This window comes from Heloderma suspectum, chromosome 6 (genome assembly GCF_057233095.1).
Source record: "Heloderma suspectum isolate Gila_16-S chromosome 6, 16-S_ref, whole genome shotgun sequence".
Taxonomy (NCBI): domain Eukaryota; kingdom Metazoa; phylum Chordata; class Lepidosauria; order Squamata; family Helodermatidae; genus Heloderma; species Heloderma suspectum.
In genome coordinates this window covers 101111640-101133321 of record NC_139463.1, presented here as the reverse complement: position 1 = coordinate 101133321, position 21682 = coordinate 101111640, and the positions used below count along the sequence as shown (strand labels likewise).

General features: G+C 45.9%; 2 protein-coding genes across 4 annotated transcripts in view; both read left to right on the top strand.

Annotated features, from left to right (window-relative positions):
• Nucleotides 1–16774, top strand: part of SACK1E (scaffolding CK1 anchoring protein E) — a 29935-nt gene extending 13161 nt beyond the window's left edge. For all 3 annotated transcript variants that reach the window (XM_084805645.1, XM_084805646.1, XM_084805644.1), the window contains exons 6-7: nucleotides 11167–11779; nucleotides 15969–16774. In XM_084805645.1, the coding sequence (XP_084661771.1) occupies nucleotides 11167–11779; nucleotides 15969–16208 (853 nt within the window). In that variant the 3' untranslated portion in view covers nucleotides 16209–16774. The remainder of the gene's footprint in view (nucleotides 1–11166; nucleotides 11780–15968) is intronic.
• Nucleotides 1333–1707, top strand: SPACA4 (sperm acrosome associated 4). The gene has a single exon (XM_084807074.1). The coding sequence runs from the start codon at nucleotides 1333–1335 to the stop codon at nucleotides 1705–1707; it is 375 nt and encodes a 124-aa protein (XP_084663200.1).
• Nucleotides 16775–21682: the final 4908 nt, after the last annotated feature.

Sequence of the window (21682 nt, the reverse complement as noted above, 5' to 3'; positions counted from 1 at the left end):
ACCACATTATCAGGAGGGTAACAACTGCAGTTCAAGTGGCTTTATAGCTCTGAGTGTAAATACTACTACTTTTGTTTCGGAGAACGCTGGCTCACTTCCTCCACATCCTACCCTACTCTAAAACATAGGTACCATTAATTTACCCCAAGAATCCGGGAGCGAAGACTCTATGCCTCGTTCCCCAAAGACAGAACCTAAAAATCCTACTCCATCTCTCTTTCAACCCCAGCTCTAATGCTGAGATTCCGCGCAGTCTTCTGCACTGGGCAATGCTGCCACACCTTTTTCTTGTCCTTCCTTCTATGACATCTCCAAAGTGATGTCACTCTCTGTAACCTCCAGCTGGAAGTCCTCAGTGGTACCTTTCGCACCCATTGTGATGTCACTGCTTTAGCAGCCAGCAGATTCTGCTAGCCAGGGATTCATTCTGTCCTTTGAGTGGGCTAGATTTGCTTGGTTGGAGACTGCTTGCCATAACACATGTTTAGTAAACAGAGGAACCCAGGACCAAGAGTTGGGATCTGGTTTTGGAGTTTTGTATACTGAATCAAGCAGGTTTTGAGTTACTCAAGCTCAAGAAAACCCAGCACACATTGACTTTCTTGAAAGTCTATGAAGATCAGCCAAACAGTTTATTCCAAAGCTGCTGGTCATTTGCAATCTCTACTGGAGGCCAGGCAGCTGTAACAGCTTTCGAGTTGTGTGTTCATCAGTTGGGATCAGCATTTCTGGAACTCAGCAATCCAAAACTGCTTCTGTGGTTTGCTCCTGAAAAAGCTACTCCTTTGGAAGCATGGATCGAACTGACATTCTGGATTACTTCTAGGGTCAAGTATCCTCTGTCTATTTGACGTTCTTATATCGCCAAAAAAAGTCAAATTGGGGAAACTAGTTTTGTGTGATTAAGGAAACGAATTTGGATGCTACTACTGATTTCTGGAAGCACATGAGTTACAGAGAGCCCCAATCCCCATTAAAGAGCTTTCTTTGAGGGAAGAGGAAGCTTGGATCCAACATATTAAAAAGTAAAATTCTGAAGTTGAGAAAATCCAGACATTTTTTTCTGCAATCAGGATATGAAGACGATTCATTTTCACTGAGAACTGGGTTTGGAAAACACAGTTGATCTACTTCTGAAGTCTCTAAAGCCACAACAATCCAAGTGAAACACTAAGAAAGTTGCGGAAGATACCCCCCCCAAAGTTAAATAATAAATCAGCTGGCAGAGAGGATTTTTGATAGTCACTAACAAACCTCTGCATTTCTGTACCACTCCTCTGTGACTTAAGAAAGAAACCAGACATTGGCAACCATCGTATCCACAACCACGCGATGAAGTGCACGGTACCCTTTGGCCTTATATGCCTTCTGATCTGCGTGCCGCCTCATGTCTTTTCCAAGGAATGCTATTTTTGTGAAATCACAGCCTCGACCAGATGCCCCAGCACCCAGATGAGTTGTGCAGAAGATGAAGATTGCTTTGTGGGCGAGGGAGCTGCCTTGGGAGTATCACTGATCCAAAACAAGGGCTGCACCCGCTCCATAAACTGCGGCAAGGAACAGCCTGTTCCGCACATGGGGGTCACCTACAGCTTGGTCACCAACTGCTGTAAGGGGAACTTATGCAATGCAGCTCAGCCCCCAGCTGTCCCGTCCCTTTTCCTGCACTTTGCCTTTAGTACCATGCTCCTGCTGGGGCTCTTCTGATTGAAAAATAAAATTGTTGGAGTGTTTTTGGAATGTTGAATCCTGTGTCTGCAGTGTGATGGTGTGTTGCACAGTAGAAATGGCTGCATCTAGGGACTAGGTGAAGAATAATTGCATATATCTCATGGCTTCCTTATACTATGCCATTATTATTATTATTATTATTATTATTCAATGGCACTTTTAGGATATCAGAAAAAGAACCCAGGAGTTCACCAGGGCCCCATTGATATCGCACTGCTTTGACCCCCCACCTCGTTGCGACTGTGCAGCAATGCGGCTTTGAATCATCATGCCCTGCAATACATTCATGATGTACTGCGCGCTCCCCTAACGGACTCGCCGTGCCCTCTTCTTTTTTTGCCATTTTACTGAAGTGCGCAGCTGTGCAGTCCTGTGAATGTGGGGGTGCGACACTTCAGTGGCTGTTTTGTATTTGAGGGGCTCTGCTGTGTCTTTCCGTCCCTTTTTAGGTAAAAAGTAGGTGTTTTGTGCTCCTTCATTTCTGCACCATCACTTCAACAGTTCCCCAGCCCGAGACTCTCACGATGGTTCGTACTTACAAGTGTGAGCGCTACGTGCCTAGCCATCGCTCCGAAATGGTGGCGAGAGCGATGTTGGTCCTTTCCCAAGACACCCCCCCGGCCCTTAGGTACTGAGTCCAAAAGCAACCATTGCGAAGATACGAAGCTGCAAACTGTGCAAAACTGATTAAATAGATGAAAATGCCCCTCTGTGCCTCTGTAACTGCGCAACTGCAAAGGGATGGGGGGAATAAAGGGGCATCACAGAGTGATGCAGGCACTACGCATGCCCACAACACACCCACTGCAAAATGCAAAGTCAGTTTGAGGAAGGAACAGATGGCCCACAACCGCGGGGAAACCTGCAGCAAAACCAAAAAATCACAGTAAAAGGACTCCTTGGAACCCCGCATTTTCCAGGCGAAAACCATGGATGGCTGCGAAGTCGCGACTGTCATCTGTCATGAGGGATCTTGACTTGCACCCACCCCGGAGTTAAAGCCCGGTGTAGATGGGGCCCAGCTCACATCACAACTCCTCCAGAACGTGTAGATCCCATGTTTATAGCTAGGTCCTCTGCGTCCGTTAAGATATCACAGTTTGTTCCCTACGGTGGCTGCAGCAGATTGCTATGTGGAACGATGCCACCTCTGCTGTCTCCCAAGTTCAGGCACAATTTCTCCTTGTCGCTTTTCTGATGGCAATGAATCATGCATCCCGCAAGAACTCTCGGCTTTTCAGAGTTTGGTCTGCGAGTCTCTCCTCTGTCCTACCAGCATTGTATTTCCTCTTCTCTGGGTTCAGATTTGTAGTTTGAACCTATTCATATGGAGTCTGAATTTGGAGAGAGCCTGTTGAAGTTTTAGGCATTTCACTAGGGTAAGGAAGTTCCCCAGCTTCTTAGAAAACATGAGGTTTGGGAGTTGGAGGGGGCAGGGTCTCAGGAGAGGGCCACAACTCTAATCCTTTTGTGAGCAGATGGTAAGACAACAGTGGAACATGGGAAGCTGCCTTATTAGACTATTTATCCATCTATCCCGGCATTATCCACTCTGACTGGTGACAGCTCTCCAGGGTGTCAGGCCAAGGCCTTTCCTATCACCTGCTACCTGATCCTGTAAATGGGAGATGCCAGAGATTGAATCTGGGACTGCCTGCATGCGAAACAGGTGATCTACCGCTGAACTAAGGTCCTTTCCCAATAAAGTCAAGGGCTGTGATCTAAGTGGAGAAGTGTTTTTAAAGAAGCATGGAAGTGTTTGGTCAAAGGGCTTTGCATTAACCCAACCCCCAAAGAATAGCTTTTTGACTAAACTAGATTATTTTGAAGAAAAATGTAGACAAATGAAACTATTCTACTTAGCCTCCATAATTCTTCAAGCCAGCCTTGACTATGAGCTTTTCTACACAAGGCATTTATTGTGCGCTGGTCATTCCTTACTTACGGTTGTTTACGGGTTTTTTAGATGATGACCCTCCAGTTTCACGTCTGTTTTAAAACAACACTTTCAGCAAGGTTTTTTTAGAGCAGTGAATTTATATTATTTATATTATTTTTTTATTTATATTACTATGAATTTATATTATTCACAAATAATATCACAAATGTGGTACTATTTGTGAAGGCAAAAGAAAACGGTTTGTACACTTGTGTAATTGTGCTATTCCACTATACAACAATGCCACCGAGAGGTTATATAGCAGAAAAGCAGGAAAGGATACACTCATCATGTAGTGGTTGGATCTCAATTCTGCAGCGAAACTGAAAGTAGTTACAGCAGATTAACAGCCTTGTGCAAAAAAGCTCTCTATAATGTTAATGGATTTTACTCCTCCAGTTCCCCTCTACATGCATAAGAATGGCCATTTCTGGAACAAAAAATCTCTCCAGACTTAATTTAAGCCAACACAACACCAGGGATAGCACCACCAGCAGGCACAAAAGAACGGGGAGGAAACTCTTGGTGCTAGAAAAGAAATTTACTCCAGGCTTTCGAAAGAAATACTTCCTCTGTATGCTGAAAGGACACACAAAATTACCAGTGCAGCCCTCATGGTGGGTCAGCAACCACACATACCTGCTCAACCTTTCTAACTGGAGTATCTCTAAGCTGAGGTGAGCAGTGTGCAAATTTAGGCAGCGTGTATCAACTCTGTACTGTCCCCATAAAGTACAGCTCAGGATCCAAACTTGCCCCCAGCCTGCTACTCTTCTCTTGAACCAGGAGAAAAGCTGCTGCAGGCCAGTGTTTAGTACCCTGCCTGCAAGCTCTGGTTAATAAGCTGGTTATGTTATGAGCACCTCTGTGGCGCCTGAGTCATGTTCAAAAGACAACATAAGGCAGCACTTCAGTATGGCCTGTGTGGCAAACTATGTACTACTTCCACTTGTAACTATAGCCAGCAGCCCTGTCTGAAAAGGAAAAGCTGCTTCTGCAGAGCACAGTTGAGAGCAGAGACGCTACAGCAGCCTTCCCCAACCTGGTGCCATCCAGACATGTTGGACTACAATTCCCATAATTCCCAGCCAGCATGGCCAATGGGAATTATGGAAATCGTAGTCCAACACATGTGGAGAGCACCAAGCTGGGGAAGACTGTTCTACAGACAGGGAGTACTTAATACTTTCTCCTTTTGTGGGGAGAAAAGCCTTTGAGGGTGAGCTTTGGAGTAGGAAAACAGGCAAGGGAAGTATTAAGTACCGCCTCCTCAGCCACTGCTTCTCTGCTCTTGCTTCTCCCCTGCTTGCTTCTCCCAAAATGGCTGTTAGGCAGCATGTAAGTGACGTTCAGTTTGGCTCTGAGAGAGCTGCTCAGTTCAGACATCACACCAAACAATGGTTTGCTCTAACCAAGGTTTACCTCCCCCCCCCACACACACACACATACAAGATTTAGAACCCAAACCATGGTTTGAGCTTCCAAATGTCCTTGTAGGGTTTAGAGCTACTGGTCTGCTTTAATTTTCAGTTTGCTCATCTCTCTGGTTTCCATGGTGTAGGGGCATCTGGATGTAGATCATGGGCTGTAAGTAGCCATGGTTTGTCAGTTCCCCTTCAAACCATGGTTTCTGATTCTGGTTTGTTGGCTGATTGCAAACCATGGCTTGTCAATTCAGACAGTATGACAAATCATAATTAAGCTTCCTTAATCATGGTTTGGTGTGACTTCTCAGTCAAGTTAGAATGAAGGGAGATGTAAAATAGTATGAGTGGAAAGTAGCTTGTTACTCAGAATACGTTGTGGAGCCACTAGATGGATATGGGCAAGCTAAACAGCTATCTTGAAACTAGCAAGAGAAAAACTTCTACCTGCTTGTTGTTCCTGAGAAATTTTCTTCTTTTTTCGTTCCTTTAAAAAAAACAAATACATACACCCTCCTTCTCTCCTAACAAGATGTACCTATTCCAACGGAAATTTCCTTCGAACTATGGACACAAACCAAGTCCTATGAGAAATAGCTGAAAGAACTGGGCACGTTTAGCCTGGAAAAGATGAGATTAAGGGGGTGGGGGACATGGTAGCTGCCTTTAAATATCTGAAGGGCTGTCTCACAGAAGATGGAGCATACTTGTTCTCTGTCACTTGAGAGGGCAGGACTAGAACCAATAGGTGGAAACAGCAGGGAAGAAGATTTAGCTAAACATTAAGAAAAAGGTCATAATGGTATGAGCTCTTTTTACAGTGGAACGAACTGTGTCAGGAGGCAGTGGGCTCTGCTTTCCTGGAGGTATTCAATGGAGACTGGGCAGCCATCTGTCAGAGGTGCTGTAGTTGCATCTTGCATTGTAGATCCTGCCTTGAGCTGGGGTGCGTGTGTGTGGACTAGATGACCTCTACGGGTCCTCCCAACTCTAAAAAGTCTATGTTTCTATGAATTGGACCAGACTAACAACAACAACAACCCCACCTGCCCTACTGCATTATCAATTGGCCACTGTCACTCACAGCAAACCCACATGGGTCCGATTTACTTTGTTGCTAGTGCTTCAGAATAGACGGGAGGACCAGGGTTTGGAACTGCATCAGTCAACACTGCACACCTTGGGAGAAATACTGAAGATATGTGAGGGATCAAATTACTCAGAATACCTGTAGAGTCCTGGCTGCCTTGCCAGATTAACAATAGGGTGGATAAACAGCTGACCTGCATGGTTGGTTTAATTAATCCTCTCTTAAGAACACAAGGTGAGCCTTGCTGGATCAGACTGAACATCTATGTTAACCCAGCATCCTGTTTCCCACATTGGCAAGCCAGATGCTTCTGGGAAGCCTCAAATCTGAACACAAGGGCAATAGGCCTTTCTCACTATTGTTTCTCAGCAACTGGTGTTGAGAGGCATACTGAGAGCTTTTGTACATCAGGCACTTGTTGTGCGCTTCTCATTCCCTACTTACAGCTGTTTATGGGTTCTTTAAATGATATTGTGTCCCTCCAGTTTTGCCTCTGTGTCTAACCAGCACTTTCAATGAGTTTTTGTAGAGCAGGGGAAATGCAGCATTTAATTGTGAAAGTGAAAGAAAGCATGTTTTTGTCTTGGGGATTTGCACTATTCCACTACACCACTACACCACTGTGCCACCTGGAGGTTATGTAGCAGAAAAGCAGGAAAGGAAATGCCCCTTGTATATTGCTTGGATTTCAATTCTGCGATGAAACCAAAAGTGGATTGAGCGGATTAACAATCTTGTGTAGAAAAACCCAGCCCGTGAACATGGTTCCATTTAATAATTGTGGCTAAGAGCCATTGGTAAAGGTTTCCTCCTTCATTAATTAAGTCCTTTTTAAAGCCATCTAAAGCAAGATATGGAGCACTTTGAATAGCTCCTTTAGAGTGCTGACTGGTTCTGACTGAAACCCGGAGTGTATTCACCACCCCACAGACATCAGAGACACCAGCCTCCACTGATCCCAAGATCTACCACCAAACAGAGCCAGATGCAAAATATATACACTAAAAATGGAAGAACAGGGTCCTTTGAGCCTAGGGATTTGTTTTCAGTATCAGAACTAAACTGAGCTCTCAGTCCTTTCACACAAAAGTCCATTCCTAGCTACAGCAAACTTCCTTCATTTCAGCACGTGAGCTTTGTTTATGTGGTAAAAAATCATTTTGTTGATGCTATTATGAAACACGGGGGAATCAGAAACCCTTACCGATCTACTGTAAATTACCCAGAGCTCTCCCAGTAGATCCAGATCTACCTTCTGTCCACCTCTGCCCACTACCGTAGGATGTGTAGCCATCACCACACCCTATGGTACTTTATCCAGCAAATTATTTGTGCATTGTGTGAAGAAGCCCTGGGGGTGGGGGTGGGGCTGTGCTGGATCTGCTGCCCAACAATTTCACTGGGAGGTCTCTCGTATTCTGAGAGGGACACAAATTTCTATCCATTTTCTCCACACCGCATATAACTTTATAAATCTCTGTCACGGCTCTCTTAGTCATCTTTTTACCCCCTTACCTGTCTCTCTCTCCATCTCCGTATTGCTTGCTATAGCTCTTATTACAGCACTGTGTTCAGTACAGCAAAGCCAGTGTGGTGTAGGAGTGCCTGGATTGTTAGGTTTGGGGGTGGGAAATAGCCATTTAAAAATCCCCATTCGGTTTTTGTGACCCGCCCAGAGAGCTTCGGCTATTGGGCGGTATAGAAATGAAATAAATAAATAAATAAATAAATAAATAAAATAAATAAATAAATAAATAAATAAATTCGACCATAAAGCTTGTTGGTTGGCCTTGGGCATATTGTACTCTGTCTAGTCTACCTTGCAGGATTATTTTGAAGATAAAATTAGAAATTCCATGTATGCTGGCATCCATGCCTTAGAGGAAAGATGGGACACACAGTCTACAAAATCAGCCTTCACCAGCCTGACGCCCAGCTGGGTTGGTCTACAACTCCTATCATCCTCAGCCAACATGGCTGGGGGCAATGAGAATTGTAGACTAAGACAGCTGGAGGGTGCCAGGTTGGCGAAGACTGCTATAAATAAATGAGTCAAGAAGGCCTTGCCTTGCCTAGACAAATGCTTCATCATCTGGTCAGCTCTTCCTGGACATTACCACTGCAGTTGTGCTGTTGGAATTGCATATTTGAATGTTTATCCATGAAAAAAGAATCCCTACATGTAGTAAACAAGCATGACAGGAAGAAGGAAACTATAATATTCCTCATATTGGGTTGTATCTAATGTTAGTCTACTTAAGTCCCATTCATTTCAATGGATCTACTCTAACTAGGGTGGTTCTGCACAAGGCATTTATCGTGCACTTGTGATTGGCAACTCACAGAAGTTTGCAGGTCCTTTACACGATGTCATCAACCTCCAGGATGTCTTCAGTGGTTTTTCCCCGTTATCCCACCTTAAAAAAAGATGGGAGATAAACTGGAATATAATCCCACCACCACCATTTCCACAGTGTGTAGTGCCAGTGTACAGCAATAATTCCGCCACATGATGGCTGTGTTTCATTGAAATATATAGAAAGCCCCGTAAGGCTGCTGAGAAAGGGCATTTTCAATTCCACGTCACGTTCATCATACTCCAGTAGGGCTGCAGGATTTTCTGTTAATGTAGAGACACCCTAGGAGTAACATTGGATACAACCCATAGTTTGCTCTATGTGGGGAGTTCTTTTTATAGTGGAGAGCTTTGAATTCTGAAAGCTTTTCTACATGAGGCATTTACTGTAAACTCGTGATTACTTACTCATGGTTGTTTAGTGGTTCTTTAGATGATGTTGTGAACCTCCAGCTGACGTATTATTTCTGAAAGTGAAAGAAAAGGTCATTTCCTATTTCTGTATTTGCACTATTCTGTTATAGCTCAGTGCCACGTAGAGGTTATGTAGCAGAAAAGCAGGAAAGGAAAAGGTCTTTTAAGTAGAGCTTGGATCTCAATTCTGCAGTGAAACCAACAGTAGATACAGCGTTTAAAACCTTCTTGTAGAAAAGTTCTGAGATTCTTGGTTCAGCCCAGGAATGATTTTAGCATGTCATCAATAGCAGACCGGAACTCTTGAATCCAGTCATACGGCCAGGCAACTTTTACCACGTCCCAGTAACCAGTTGGTTGCATGGTGCATGGTAAGATAATTTGCATCATGCTACTTTCTGCAGAGGTTTTTAAGCGTGCTCAGGGCTGGCGTTAAGGGTGGGCATGGTCAGGCACCTGCCAAGGGCCCACACCCCAGCAGGGGTCAACTGACAAGAGTCCCCTGGACTTGCTCCTCCCCCTCCCCATTGCACCCTTCTAGTTCACCTGCCTCTCTCTGGCCGACAGTGAAAGTGGTGAGGAGGAGGAACAGCAGATGCCGCTGCCTGCTCACTCACTGACTTTCTGCCTGTCAAGCTAGCAAGTGGTAGCAATGATGAGAAGGAGGACAAGGAGCAAGAGCAGCTGGTGACAATGGCGGTGAGAGGGTAGACTCGCTGAGAGAGGGGGCCCATTGAGGGTGTCTTGGCCAAGGACCCCCAAAACCTGGAGCTGGTGCTAAACATGCCGCACTCTCCAGAAGCCCTAGTCCATCCATTTCTCCATTGATCTGCTCACCTCCAGGCCAACTAAAGGAGGCCTGGGCCATTTCTGTTAAAGCTCTGGAAACCTGAGTGTACTGACCCAATACATAGAGTACTTAATGCCATTCATAGAACTAAAAAGATAGATAGCTAAGGGTGTGATGCTAGGAATGGTTAGATAGGAAAAGAGTCCTATAGCTCCCAGCATGCCCAAGCCAGCATGGCTGGCTATGGACTCTGTCTAAACATGCATAGGCTTGTGCCTTAAAAGTTGGAAAACTGTTAACATTCAAAGCCCTTAACGGCTTGGGGCCAGGTTACCTGAAGGATCGCCTCCTCCCATATGTGCCTGCCCGGACCTTAAGATCATCATCAGCGGCCCTTCTCCGTGAGCCCCTGCCAAAGGAAGTGAGGCGGGTGGCTACTAGGAGGAGGGCTTTTTCTGTTGTGGCACCCCGGCTCTGGAATGAGCTCCCTAGTGAGGTTCGCCTGGCGCCTACATTGTATTCCTTTCGGCGCCAGGTGAAGACCTTCTTAATTTTCCCAGGCATTTTAGCATTTTAGCTTTCTAAATTTTTATCTTTGCTGTTTTAAATCTGTATTTTAAACTCCTGCACTGCTGCTAGGTTTTATTGTGGTTGTATTGTTATATTGTGGTTGTATTGTTATATTGTGGTTTTAATGTTCTGTATATTTTAAATTGTTTTATTGTGTGTTGTTTGGATTTAATTTTTGTGAACTGCCCAGAGAGCTTCGGCTATTGGGCGGTATAGAAATGAAATGAAATAAATAAATAACTTAAAGGCTAAGGAGAAGGGGACGGCAGAGGATGAGATGGCTAGATAGCATCACCGATGCAATGAATATGGACTTGAGCACACTCCGGGAGAGAGCGCAGGACCGGAAGGCCTGGTGTGCTATGGTCCATGAGGTCACGAATGACTGAACAACAAGTCAAAATATCAATTTTTTTATAAAGTATGGCATGATTTCATTTCGTGTTCAAATGAGGGACATATGCAGCAATAGCTGTCAAAACCTTTCCTCAGATTATGAAAGAGAGACTAAGGGCACAATCCCCTTAGTCTCCGGCTGGGGATAGCAAAGCTGGTTGGGGAATGCTGGGAGCTGTAGGACTTTCTTCTGTCTAAACATGTATAGGATTGCACCCTAAATATAGTTTGTTATTATAAAGAACCATAAAGAAAACCTCCAAGCAGCTAATGGATTCCACCTATGCGTTTCTCTGTAAAGGGGGAAAATATGTTAAATGTCCTACCCTTTGTCAATAACACACACACTCTCTCTGGAGGGGGGGGGTGTCTTTGTATTTAGAAAATTAATACAATTTAGAAAAAAGAAACTGGAGCACACAGAATCCAGGATTACAATTCCCTTCTTCTCCACAGCTTCACATGGACTGATGCCCGCTTGAACCGCCACCTGGTCACGCAGCTTACAGGGGAGGTAACAGAAGCCTTTGACCGGGAATTCCGCACTTTGTATGCAGCCTCTTGCCCCTTGCCAGTCCTGGAGATGCCACCTAGACCCCAGGTCGCTTCCATGACTCCATTACCAAGCATCAGTGGGCCAGATGTAGCTCCCTACATCAGCGTCCTGGATGGGGTGCAGCTGTCCAACCGCATTGCGGATCGGCGCTCTGTGGCTCCTCACCCTGTGGCCAAGAGCCGTGCTGGTGACTGGGACCTAGTATTAGCCTCACCTGCAACTGCTGAGGACCCGATGCTACCTGCCCTATCACCTGAGGTGTCTATTCGAAACCGGCTCGCAGCGTGGCGTGGCCAGGATCTTTCTGGAGTGGCACCACAGGGATCTGCTGAAGGGCACAGTGCACTCAGTGATATCCTCAGGAATGTACAGCGGAGCCGGCTCTCAGCAGCCAAGACTACAGGTGCCCGTGCTAGTAAATCACTGTGGGATCTCAGCCGCTTCAGCCAACTCTCTGGGTCCAGTGCAACAGGGTGGGGACGGAACGGGATAGACTCAGCTGAAGATGCTAAGGTAAGCATCACCTTTTCTGACTGAAGGTCCCAGTTTGTTCTAGAGCAGGGGTGGGCAAATTGTGGCCCTCCAGGTGTTTTGGCCTACAACTTCTATCAGCCCTAGCCTGCACAACCAATGGTAAGTGATGACGGGAGTTGTTGGCCATAGCATCTGGAGGGCCACAAGTTGCCCACCCTTGTTCTAGAGAGTCCAGCCATCTTGGTTCCCAGGATTTCCTGCCCTAACCCACAAGAGACCCCGCCCCACTTCTCAGGGAAGGCTTGTTGAAGTAAGATTCAACTGCCAGTCCATTTGGCTTCTGTACATGAAATAGAGGAGGGGAGGCACCACATTGTACCTTGCCACAGACAGCAGCATGTCTCAGGCTGATCCTAGTGGCCACAACCTAAGTCCACTTCAGCCTACTTTACTTTGAGAGGATGTCTCTCAAAGCAAAGAGGATCTCATGACAAACCTGTCTGTTCCACAAGTATTTTATGACTTTTTACTGCCTGGCAGCCTTCACACTCCTTTCCCAATCCACCCTTGACAGTGATGGCCACCTAGGAGCAGAAAGATGTGACATCAAGAAACAGCTGTTATGTCCCACTTCTGGATGCTTCTGTAAACCCATGTTTGCTGTGTAATGCAGGAGCAGAGGGTCACCTGTAGGAGAGAATCAGTGGGTGGGTGGGACTGGAATTTAAATCTCCCCCGCTTGTCGATTCCCTGACAGGCTTTTTTCCCTGTTATCCACCAGCTGTGCCCTAACACCAAAATAAGCTCAGTGGGGGCAGGGGGTGGGATAACCCTGAGGAGCAGGGAAATGGGTTCTGGGGGAAGGGTTAAGGACTCTCATCCTGTACGCCAATTTGCTCCTGCAACTATCTGTGCCATGTTAGAGTTACCTGGTAAAATGTGTTTGTCGTGATGTACCCTACAGTTCTGCCCCCAGCAACTTCACTACGGGGCACCTCTCTTTCTCTTTCTCTCTTGTATCTCACATATGCATACCCCCCTTGTGAGTTATAGTCACCACGGAAAAGTGCAGGAAACAATTTCGAGAGAAAAATTTGGTTCTTTCTCACCCACCCCGCCACATGCTTCTTTCTGTTAAACAAATACATTTGGGTTTGTTTTTTTTATACATTCCCCTTTGTTTTGCAGCTTAAACTCTGACTCCTTTGGGAATCAAAATTTCTGTAGTAATTTAGGTTTCCATGGGAACCAACAATTTCAATATTCTCTAATCCTGGTTTCTACAGGAGGTCAAAGTTAACATTTAAATAAATCCACACCCTGAAAGTAGCAGTGACTGTAAGCTTCTGGACATCGTGGGATCCTCCAGCAATGCTTTCTTCATGCATTCTGGATGCTTTTAGAACAAAAAGTTTTGTTCTTTGTCAATTCCAGATGTTGTAGGAACCCACACTCAGTATTTCCTCAGATATTCCAGTTGCTACAGAAACCAGTCCCTGATATTGAATTCCCAGAGGTTCTGGTTACTGTGGGAACCAAATTATTTGCCAACCGCCTCAAAGTAACCCTCCCGACCTGGCTTGATGTACTAACATTTTGATTTCCCATTCCCAGCTAGAGTAGGGACAAACCACTGGTCTCTACATGAATTTAAGGTGCCAAATATGGTTGGAAACCCCTTAATAATGCTTTTCCCTTTAAAAAACCATAGCACAGACATTTCAATTAATACAGGGCATGAGGGATATCAATTCCCAACATTAAAATATTTTCATGTGCTCAGAACACCCGTGTAACCTTTACCATACAACAAGAATAAAATTAATTACATATGTTCCTACTTCTTGACCAAGATAAATTCCCAGAGAGGCTACTATAATTTAAAACTGGACAGTGGTTAGATACACATTGCTTCTGGAAGCACAGGGCTAGGGTGCTGTGACTTCACCAAAGCTACCATGTGGCTGAGGTAAGACTTAATACTTCACGCTGATGTAGCATTTTTAAGTGTACAAAGCTCTTCACATACATTCTCTTCCTGTAATCATTGCAACAACCCTGTAAGGCTGGTCAATATTCTCATCTCTATATTGCAGGGCTGGGGTTGAGGCTGAGAGAGAGTGGCTTGCCCAACACCATCTGGTGAGGCAAGATTTGAACTCAGGTCTTCCATCTTCTCACAGCAGAACCTTGTAGCCACAATCCAGGCTTCAATAGGGGCAGCATGTTTTTTTGACTGACTGCACCTTTTAACAGCTGACCAACAGGCAGTAAATCCAACATGTGAAGTTGGGTTAATAATAAAGCTTAGCTAATTTTTTTTTAAGTGGCAACCCTAACTTTCAGTCCCAACATGCCATCTGCCAGCCCCATCTTCTTTAGTATGTAGACCGCCGCATCTCTCCCTGCACGTCACTAGTGTAGTGGTCAGAAAGTGGAGCCCAGCTGCCTCAGGTGGCAGATTTGGGCACCATTAAAGATAGGAGAATGGTCAACAGATTATTTGACCCACAGGGCTCAGTCCACTGGGACTTTCTCCCACACAAGCCTTCAGAAATTAATGGGACTTGCATGGGGCATGGCACATTCTGCCCCATAATTAGTGGGGGTAAGGAGGTATCATGGATTTTCTGCCTCAGCTCTCAATATGTGTTGGTGGCGGCCTGCAGGTGGGCCCTGAGCCTCAACTACTGCATGCCTATGTGGTTGTAGGGTAAGCTGGTTGCCATTGGCAACAGAAGGCACAGGCCAGGTGACAGGCCCAAGAGCGGAGGATTCAGAGAAGGGTTGGGCCTGCCTTATGAACAGCATGGGAGCTTTCTGACAAATTGGGGAGGTTAGGGAAATGCCTCCCTTTTCCAGCTCCCACCTTGGGCCAACAGCAATAGGCAGCACCTTTGGTCAATATTGAAAAAGGCTACACCTACATTAGGGCAGGGAGAACTCTTAAGAGTGACGAGTCTTGGACCAGGACTATCCCCTCTGCTTATCAACTAAAGCTGCCACCTTCCATTCTTCATTGCTGTGTCTTGAACAGCTGTGGGGCAGGCAGCCATTGAACAGGCATGGCCTTTCTTATCCATTTAGCGCCAGGAGTGCAGCTGTTAAGGCACAGGGAAAAAATGGGGCCAGGCTGCTATTGCCCAGAGGTTACTACTTTGCTTGAATTTCACACTACTCCTCTTCCCCACTCTGCTCCCATCATCTATCCTATTCCTCCTCCTAATTTGCTCCCTCTCTTGCTCTTGTGTGTATTGGGCTTACTATTGCCTGGAGGAAGTCTAAGAATATGAATCCCATAATGTAAGAACCCTGCCTCAAATGCAGAATCCCATAAGCAGGCAGTAAATTTCTAAGGAGAGAGGAAATAGTGGCTTAACCATTCCTGGAAGCCAGACAAGTCTGACCCAAACACTTTGCCCTTTAACCAGAGATGTAAAAGAATAGTGGTCAGAATAATGCACTTTGTACATACTCAGGGGTTCATCCTCTCTAGTATTGTCCCACAAGTTTCATAGCTATGGCCAGGCTTTCAAAGCAGGTTTTGAGGGTGGGGGTAAACCTTGGGCCCTCGCTGTAACTCCCAGAGACTGCCGAGAACCTCAGGTTCCATTTTATTTCAGTAAACAATTGTATTTCTAGTTTTGATGGTTGAAAAGAAGAACATGAAAGCACATAGACAATTTTACAGACCTAGCTTCTCTTGATAATTGTGCAAACTAGAAAGTTTGGTCTAAATAAAGACATGGGTAGTACCATCTGACTCATGTGTTTGCATGCATACAGGCACACCCCACACCCAGGTTCTAAGGGCTTCTCCACATGGGGCTTTTATCCTGCGGTTGAGACTGATTAATCCCAGAAGTTTGCAGGTCCTTTACATGACGTCGTCAACCACCAGCCCTTCTCCTGTGATTTCTGACCATTTCTGTGGCTCTATTTGAAATGGAGATAACGACGTAATAAAAAGAGGCCTTTTGAATTTGTCCGTGTAAAAAGGAAGTGGTGCTATAACAACAGCACCATCTAGTGGCTGTATAATGAAACATATATAACTTGCAAATAAAGCCAATCCTCCCCCCACCAAAAAACCAGGAATCATGTGCAAAGGAGCCCATCTTAATCCTGCAAAGAATCTGGAAGCAGAAGCCCCGGTAAAGTTGTGGGATAAAAACCTGATGTGGAGAAGCCCATAGTCTGAGACTGTGTTGTTTTTTAACTTTTACAGAAGTGGGGTTACCAGGACACGCCAGCAAAGGAGCTGATGAAGCAGCGAGGGGCTGGCCATGCCCCAGATGAGCCAAGGATGCCCATCTACCTGCAACATGCACACATGACCCCTTCCCCTGGCTACTTGCCTCTAGGAAGGCTACAAGGACAGCTATACCACAACACCCCTAATACAGGCTTACCCCGTGCTTGGAGGCACCCGGGGAAGCCCCAGTACGGACATCAGCTACGGTTCTGAAATCCCTTTGAACATCTGAGGTGGGGTGGGGGGAATACTGGGAGGCTAACCTGGAACAGAGAAGAAGATTTCCTTCGAGAATGGCTCACAGAAAGAGCTGAGGTTATTCAAGCTCCAGGAAGAGCAGGAAATAGTCACACAAGCCTGGGGCTGGTAGTGTATTCTACTATACTACCCAATGACCTTTCTACCTAATGACTTTTCCTATAGCAAAATGAGGTCCCGAAGTATTACCTGTTTACACTGTGACAAATTTGGTTTAATGAGATTTAAGTTTCATCAGCAAATAGGGGAAACTAAACACATTTCCTCTAACACAGCTACATTAGACCAATGCTGGTTCATATAGGCTGAACTGGAAACAAGCGGCAGGTTTGGGAATATATATAGTTGAGCTGCTCAAGGGTTCTTGGCTGCAGCTGCCAAGGCACTGAGAATCAACATAAAGGATTAAACTGGCAGAAAACAGGAATGGCATCTTTATTTTGCCAGTTATACACCGCCCGCCCCCCCGCCCAATATTGGTAAAAATAGAAGCCATTCATACAGAACCTCTGTTGTGAATGAAAAAAAACACAAAAACAGTTGCATGCATCATTTTTACTAGGTTATATTTGCTCATTATATCTACAATCAAAATGTGGTATTTGGGACAGCAAGCAGAACATGCTTTGACATTTAAGAGATCATTACACTGTGCCCCGCTGGTTTCAAAGGAAGGAATTTAGAAAGGAAGAGGGACTGTTCAAAGGTTTACATACACACACAGAAGTGTTGATACAGGGCAGCTGATAAAGAGAATGAGAAAGATGCATCTCCTGTAACACTGGGGGAGAATCTATCCATCTGTTCCTCATAGAATCATTTCTAAAATCCAGTTAGGCAATAACTTTATTAGGACCAACCCAAATGTCATTAAATAGTGAGCAAGCTTATGAGTTCTTCCGAACTCTTCAGCCATTGCTTCTTTTCCCAGAATCCTGAAACTTGCAGCAACTAGCAGAGACTACTTCGATCATGGCTACAACACCCAGCCTATTTTTGTACTCCCCCCTTCCCTTCCCTACTCTGTGTTACATCCAGCCTGCTAAAGAGTTCTGGAGAACTTGAAAGCTTGCTCACTATTTTGGAAGGTTTGGTCCTAATAAAAGGCTACTGCCCAACTGTAGGTTAGGAAGGTTATTTTCTTATAGATCAACACAGCTTCCTTTGCTCTTTGTTTATTGAATCAAGAATGAGGAAGAGGAAAGAGATCCATTCACCTAGACTACCAGAGAGAGAGAGAGAGAGAACTAACCCAGATAATTAAGGAAAGGTGGGTCTATCAATTACTATTAGAATCTGGTCAAGGCCTCCAGTGTTCCTGCTGCTCCAGTGTCCTGATGCAAGTGTGAAGTTGCCCAACTGAGACTCCTCAACAAAGAAAATATATCCCGCTGTCGAATCACAGAGCAATTTTTCAGCATAGATGGAGGAGGTGGAATTATGGTTGTTAGGAGCCAGATTCAAGAGGGCACCTGTCTCTTTAATGCAGCCTTCCCCAACCTGCGTTGGACTGCAACTCCCAGAATTCCCATCCTGCAATGGGAGTTGTAGTTCAACACATCTGGAGGGCACCACGTTGGGGAAGGCTGCTTTAGTAGTAGCAGGAAAGGGGAAATGCCAGCAAGGTGTCACTTCTTCTACCCGAGCAGTGGGCAAACCAGGCTTTTCTTTTTACTGGAGCGCTGAGGCCCACCAAGTGCAAAATAGTGGCTCAGGGAGTAGGCGGAAGGACATGCACTTAGAATGTATTAACAAACTGGGCGCTTCTAAACATATGCTCAGCCCAGGAATTTCTTTTTGCACAAGATCTGAGCTTGTGGTCCTTTCACACACACATCCACTCCTAGTGTTGTTTGACTACAACTCCTGTAACCTCTGACCACTGGCCATGCTTGCTGGGGCTAATGGGAGTCCCAACATCTGGAAAGCCATAGGTTTCCCCACCCTACACTTTCTCCATTGTAGAAGCCTAATTTGAATAGAGAGTCAGAACTCCTTCCCAGTTTACTGCAAATTACCCAGAGATCTACCAGTAGATCCCAGTCTGCCTTCTGCCCACCCCTGTTCTCCACTGAAGGGAGAAAAGCTGTAGCTATTGCAGTACTCCCTCTCTGGGCCCAGCTCCCATATCCAGTAGGTGGAAGCCCCCAGATTCAAAGCTGTCCCTCATGGTGTATCTGTCAAGACTGCAAGAAGCTGATCAGAATCTAGCCTCCAAGGACCAAGAAAGGTTTTTGCAACTGAGTGGCAACACCCATTACTTCTTCACGGGGGGGGGGGGGGGACAGCTGAGCCATGGCGGAAGGTGATTCTGGATGTCTTTCAAAGAAATGCTTCTGTGACAAGGAAACAGTTTTCCCAGCACTCAAAACAGGATACTTATCATTGAGGAAAATGCAGCACCTCTGCCCCAGTCACTATTCCTACTGCAATGCTTAGTACAATTTGGACTATGGTTGCACAAGTCCCACAGGCCTTCCCCAACCTGGTGCCCTCCAGATGTTTGGCACTTTGACTCCCATCAGCATGTCCAATGGTCAGGAACGCTGGGAGTTGTTGCAGTCCAAATCATATTGAAGGCATCAGGTTGGGGGAAGGCTGGTCTATTGGCTAGTGCCAATGATGAGTTTCTTGATGATATCACTCCTTCCTCCTCCATTTTGTGATAGCCAGCCCAGTAGCCCTGAAGAAAGAAGCCCATAGGCCACATACCAAGTGACCCATACAAAGCAGCACAAACAAAATGCTAAAATTATACAGGCTTCCACAATTCAATGCATCTCACTCCAATCCAATAAATGTTTAGCCTGCTCCAGTGCTCGGAACTAATTTCCAAAGCTCTTTTTAATACTATCCTCCATTAACTATTAACACCAGGCATAAGAGTGTTAGGTTATTAACACAGCAAAGAAATCGGGGGGGGGGGGACCACAAAATATGGATGTTGTGCCCTCTAGTGGCTGGATCCTTATGGGCACCCACTCCCAGTAGCAACATCAACTCAAACACGTTTGAATCAAGAAATTACCAGGCGCCCAAAGCAGTCTCTTTTTGCTGGGGCATGTTTGGATCAAACCAAAACAGTCGTCCTGGTCTGGAAGTGGATTTCCCCACATAACATCAGGACCCTTGCAATAGCAAAGCAGAACTCCTCGGACTCTTCTTCCATTGCCATGGTTCCTTCCTTGCTGTGTCTGCTGGTTGGCTGGACAAAGTCAGTGGGAAGTTTTGCCAACAGCTATAAAAAAAGGGGGAGGGGAGAGAGAGATTTCGATATCTAAGGCCCATGAAACAAGGATCTGAGGGCATGAGGTTTCCTTATACTTCATCACACCAGTGGGCATCTAGGAACATAGGAAGCTGCTTTATGGGCTCCTTCACACAGAGCTTTTATCCCACGATGGAGATTGCTCCCTCACGGAAGTTTGCGGGCTCTTTACATGACGCCATGATCATTCAAGGCGTCTCCTGCACTAATGCCATGTGTTCCATTTTTAAATAGATTGCAGATAATGAGCTATCAAATTACAATCCCCCCCCCCTTGTGTTCCGCTTCGGTTTCCTCCATGAGAAGAGTAAAAGCAGCAAGAAGAGGAGCGAGATCAATGAAAGATAATGGAAGCCTCAGATACAGGGAGAAGGAGGGGGAAAGGGGAGGGGGGAAAGGAAGCACATGAAAGAAAAAGGGAGTCCTTGTGATCCTGCATTTAAAACGGAAGCAGAAAGCCCTGTTTTAAATGCAGGATTTTAGGGCTCCATCACATGGCCGGAGTCCACTTCTATGCCGGTTCTTTCCACATCCGCTATCATTGCAGGACTGGGTCGTTCTCTTTAGATGGCTATCCCCCATCGTGTTATTTTTCATTTCTTTCCTTCTCATGGGGGTGGTGATGCCGATCTCCCTGGTTCCCTGCCCCTTTCCCTCCCCTTGTGCAACCCTCCACGCACTTACTTGAGAGCAAGCCCCACTGAACTTAATAGGGTGCTCTGAATCAACAGAGGACATTGATTCTGAGCTTGGTGGGGTGGGGGATCAGATCTGTCTCCCTTCGTTGCAGGGAGACATTTTGCCCTCTTCTCCCTCCAGTGGAGAAATGTGCTCAAGCGTTTACATGGCAGACACATGGTTTGAGAGCAATGCACTTCCTTGGCGCCGTCTGGTGCTGCTGTTGTTGAGCAGGCAGCGCACTGCGCTGCAGCCAGGATTTGGGCAGTTTGGCAGGGGGGGTTGCCTTGAAGCAAAGGGGGAAATCGCCAGTGGGGGGGGTTGGGTGCAGATCCTTCCTCAACAAGACTTGAGTGGAGGCAGGAGTCGCCTCAAACCGTGCGCCCTCCCCTCCTTGCAAGGAAGGGAGAGAGTACAAGCCCTCATGCCTGTCAAATCTGCCCACAGCTCCACAGCCCAGTGCCTTCGTCATCCGGACTGCGCCCCCAACAACTGGAAACAAATGCCCACAGCCAGTTTCTTCTGCTATTGGAGAATTTCACTGGGAGGCCACGGTGCTCCTGTTCCATGGGCTAGAAAAAAATACCACATTTTTTGCGCTTGGGGAAAACATGGGATAGGCTGGGGGAAATGGCAGGAGACACCCTGGATGGTAACGGCGTCATCTAAAGAGCCTGCAAACTTCTGTGACAGAGCCATCTCAATAGCAGGATAAAAGCGTGTGAAGAGGCTGGTGTAGAGAAGGTCAAACCATTCCCCCATTTAGTCCAAAGATATCTCCTCTGAGTGACAGTGGCTTACTCCAGTATAGGTCTTTCACATCACCTATTCCCTGAAAAAAAAAATTAAACTGAAGATGCAGGGGATTGAATTTGGGCTGACCTTGCCTTAAAGACCTCTTCAGGGGTGCACTAGATCCTTGGAACTTGAGAACATTCTTCTATGCTATAGAGAACAGGATGGTTGAACTCTGGAATGTACCAGTTCAGACTGCATGGGGGGGGCACTTAACGCCTGCCCCCATATTTAAAACGTTCACTGCATGTAGTAAACCAGTACATGAGAGACACATACAGACACTAAGTCTTTCTCTCCATGGCACTAGCTTACTACATAGAGTAGTATTAAATGCATTTTATATAATATATTTCCCTCATCCACTTGCAATTCAAAATTCTACCCTGGCTCCTTCGGTATAACTGTCATTCTAAACCATCCTTTCCCAACCTTGGGTCCCCAGAAGATGACTACAGCTTCCATTATACCAAGTCAGCATGGCAATTACCAGGAATGATGGGAGCTGTAGTCCAACAGCACCTGGGGACCAAAGGCTGGAAGTCTAAACTGTGCCAATACCTTTAGGCACAGAGCACCCAACAGGGCCAGCTCAAGAAATGTTGGCACCTAAAGTGGGAATTCGAGAACATCCCACCCCCTGCATCTTTCTCAAAGGAGGAAGGATTTAGGGAAGGGGGTGGTGGAG

Bases quoted from the DNA above. Each gene is read 5' to 3' on its own strand.
- SPACA4 (XM_084807074.1), top strand. From the start codon at position 1,333: ATGAAGTGCACGGTACCCTTTGGCCTTATATGCCTTCTGATCTGCGTG.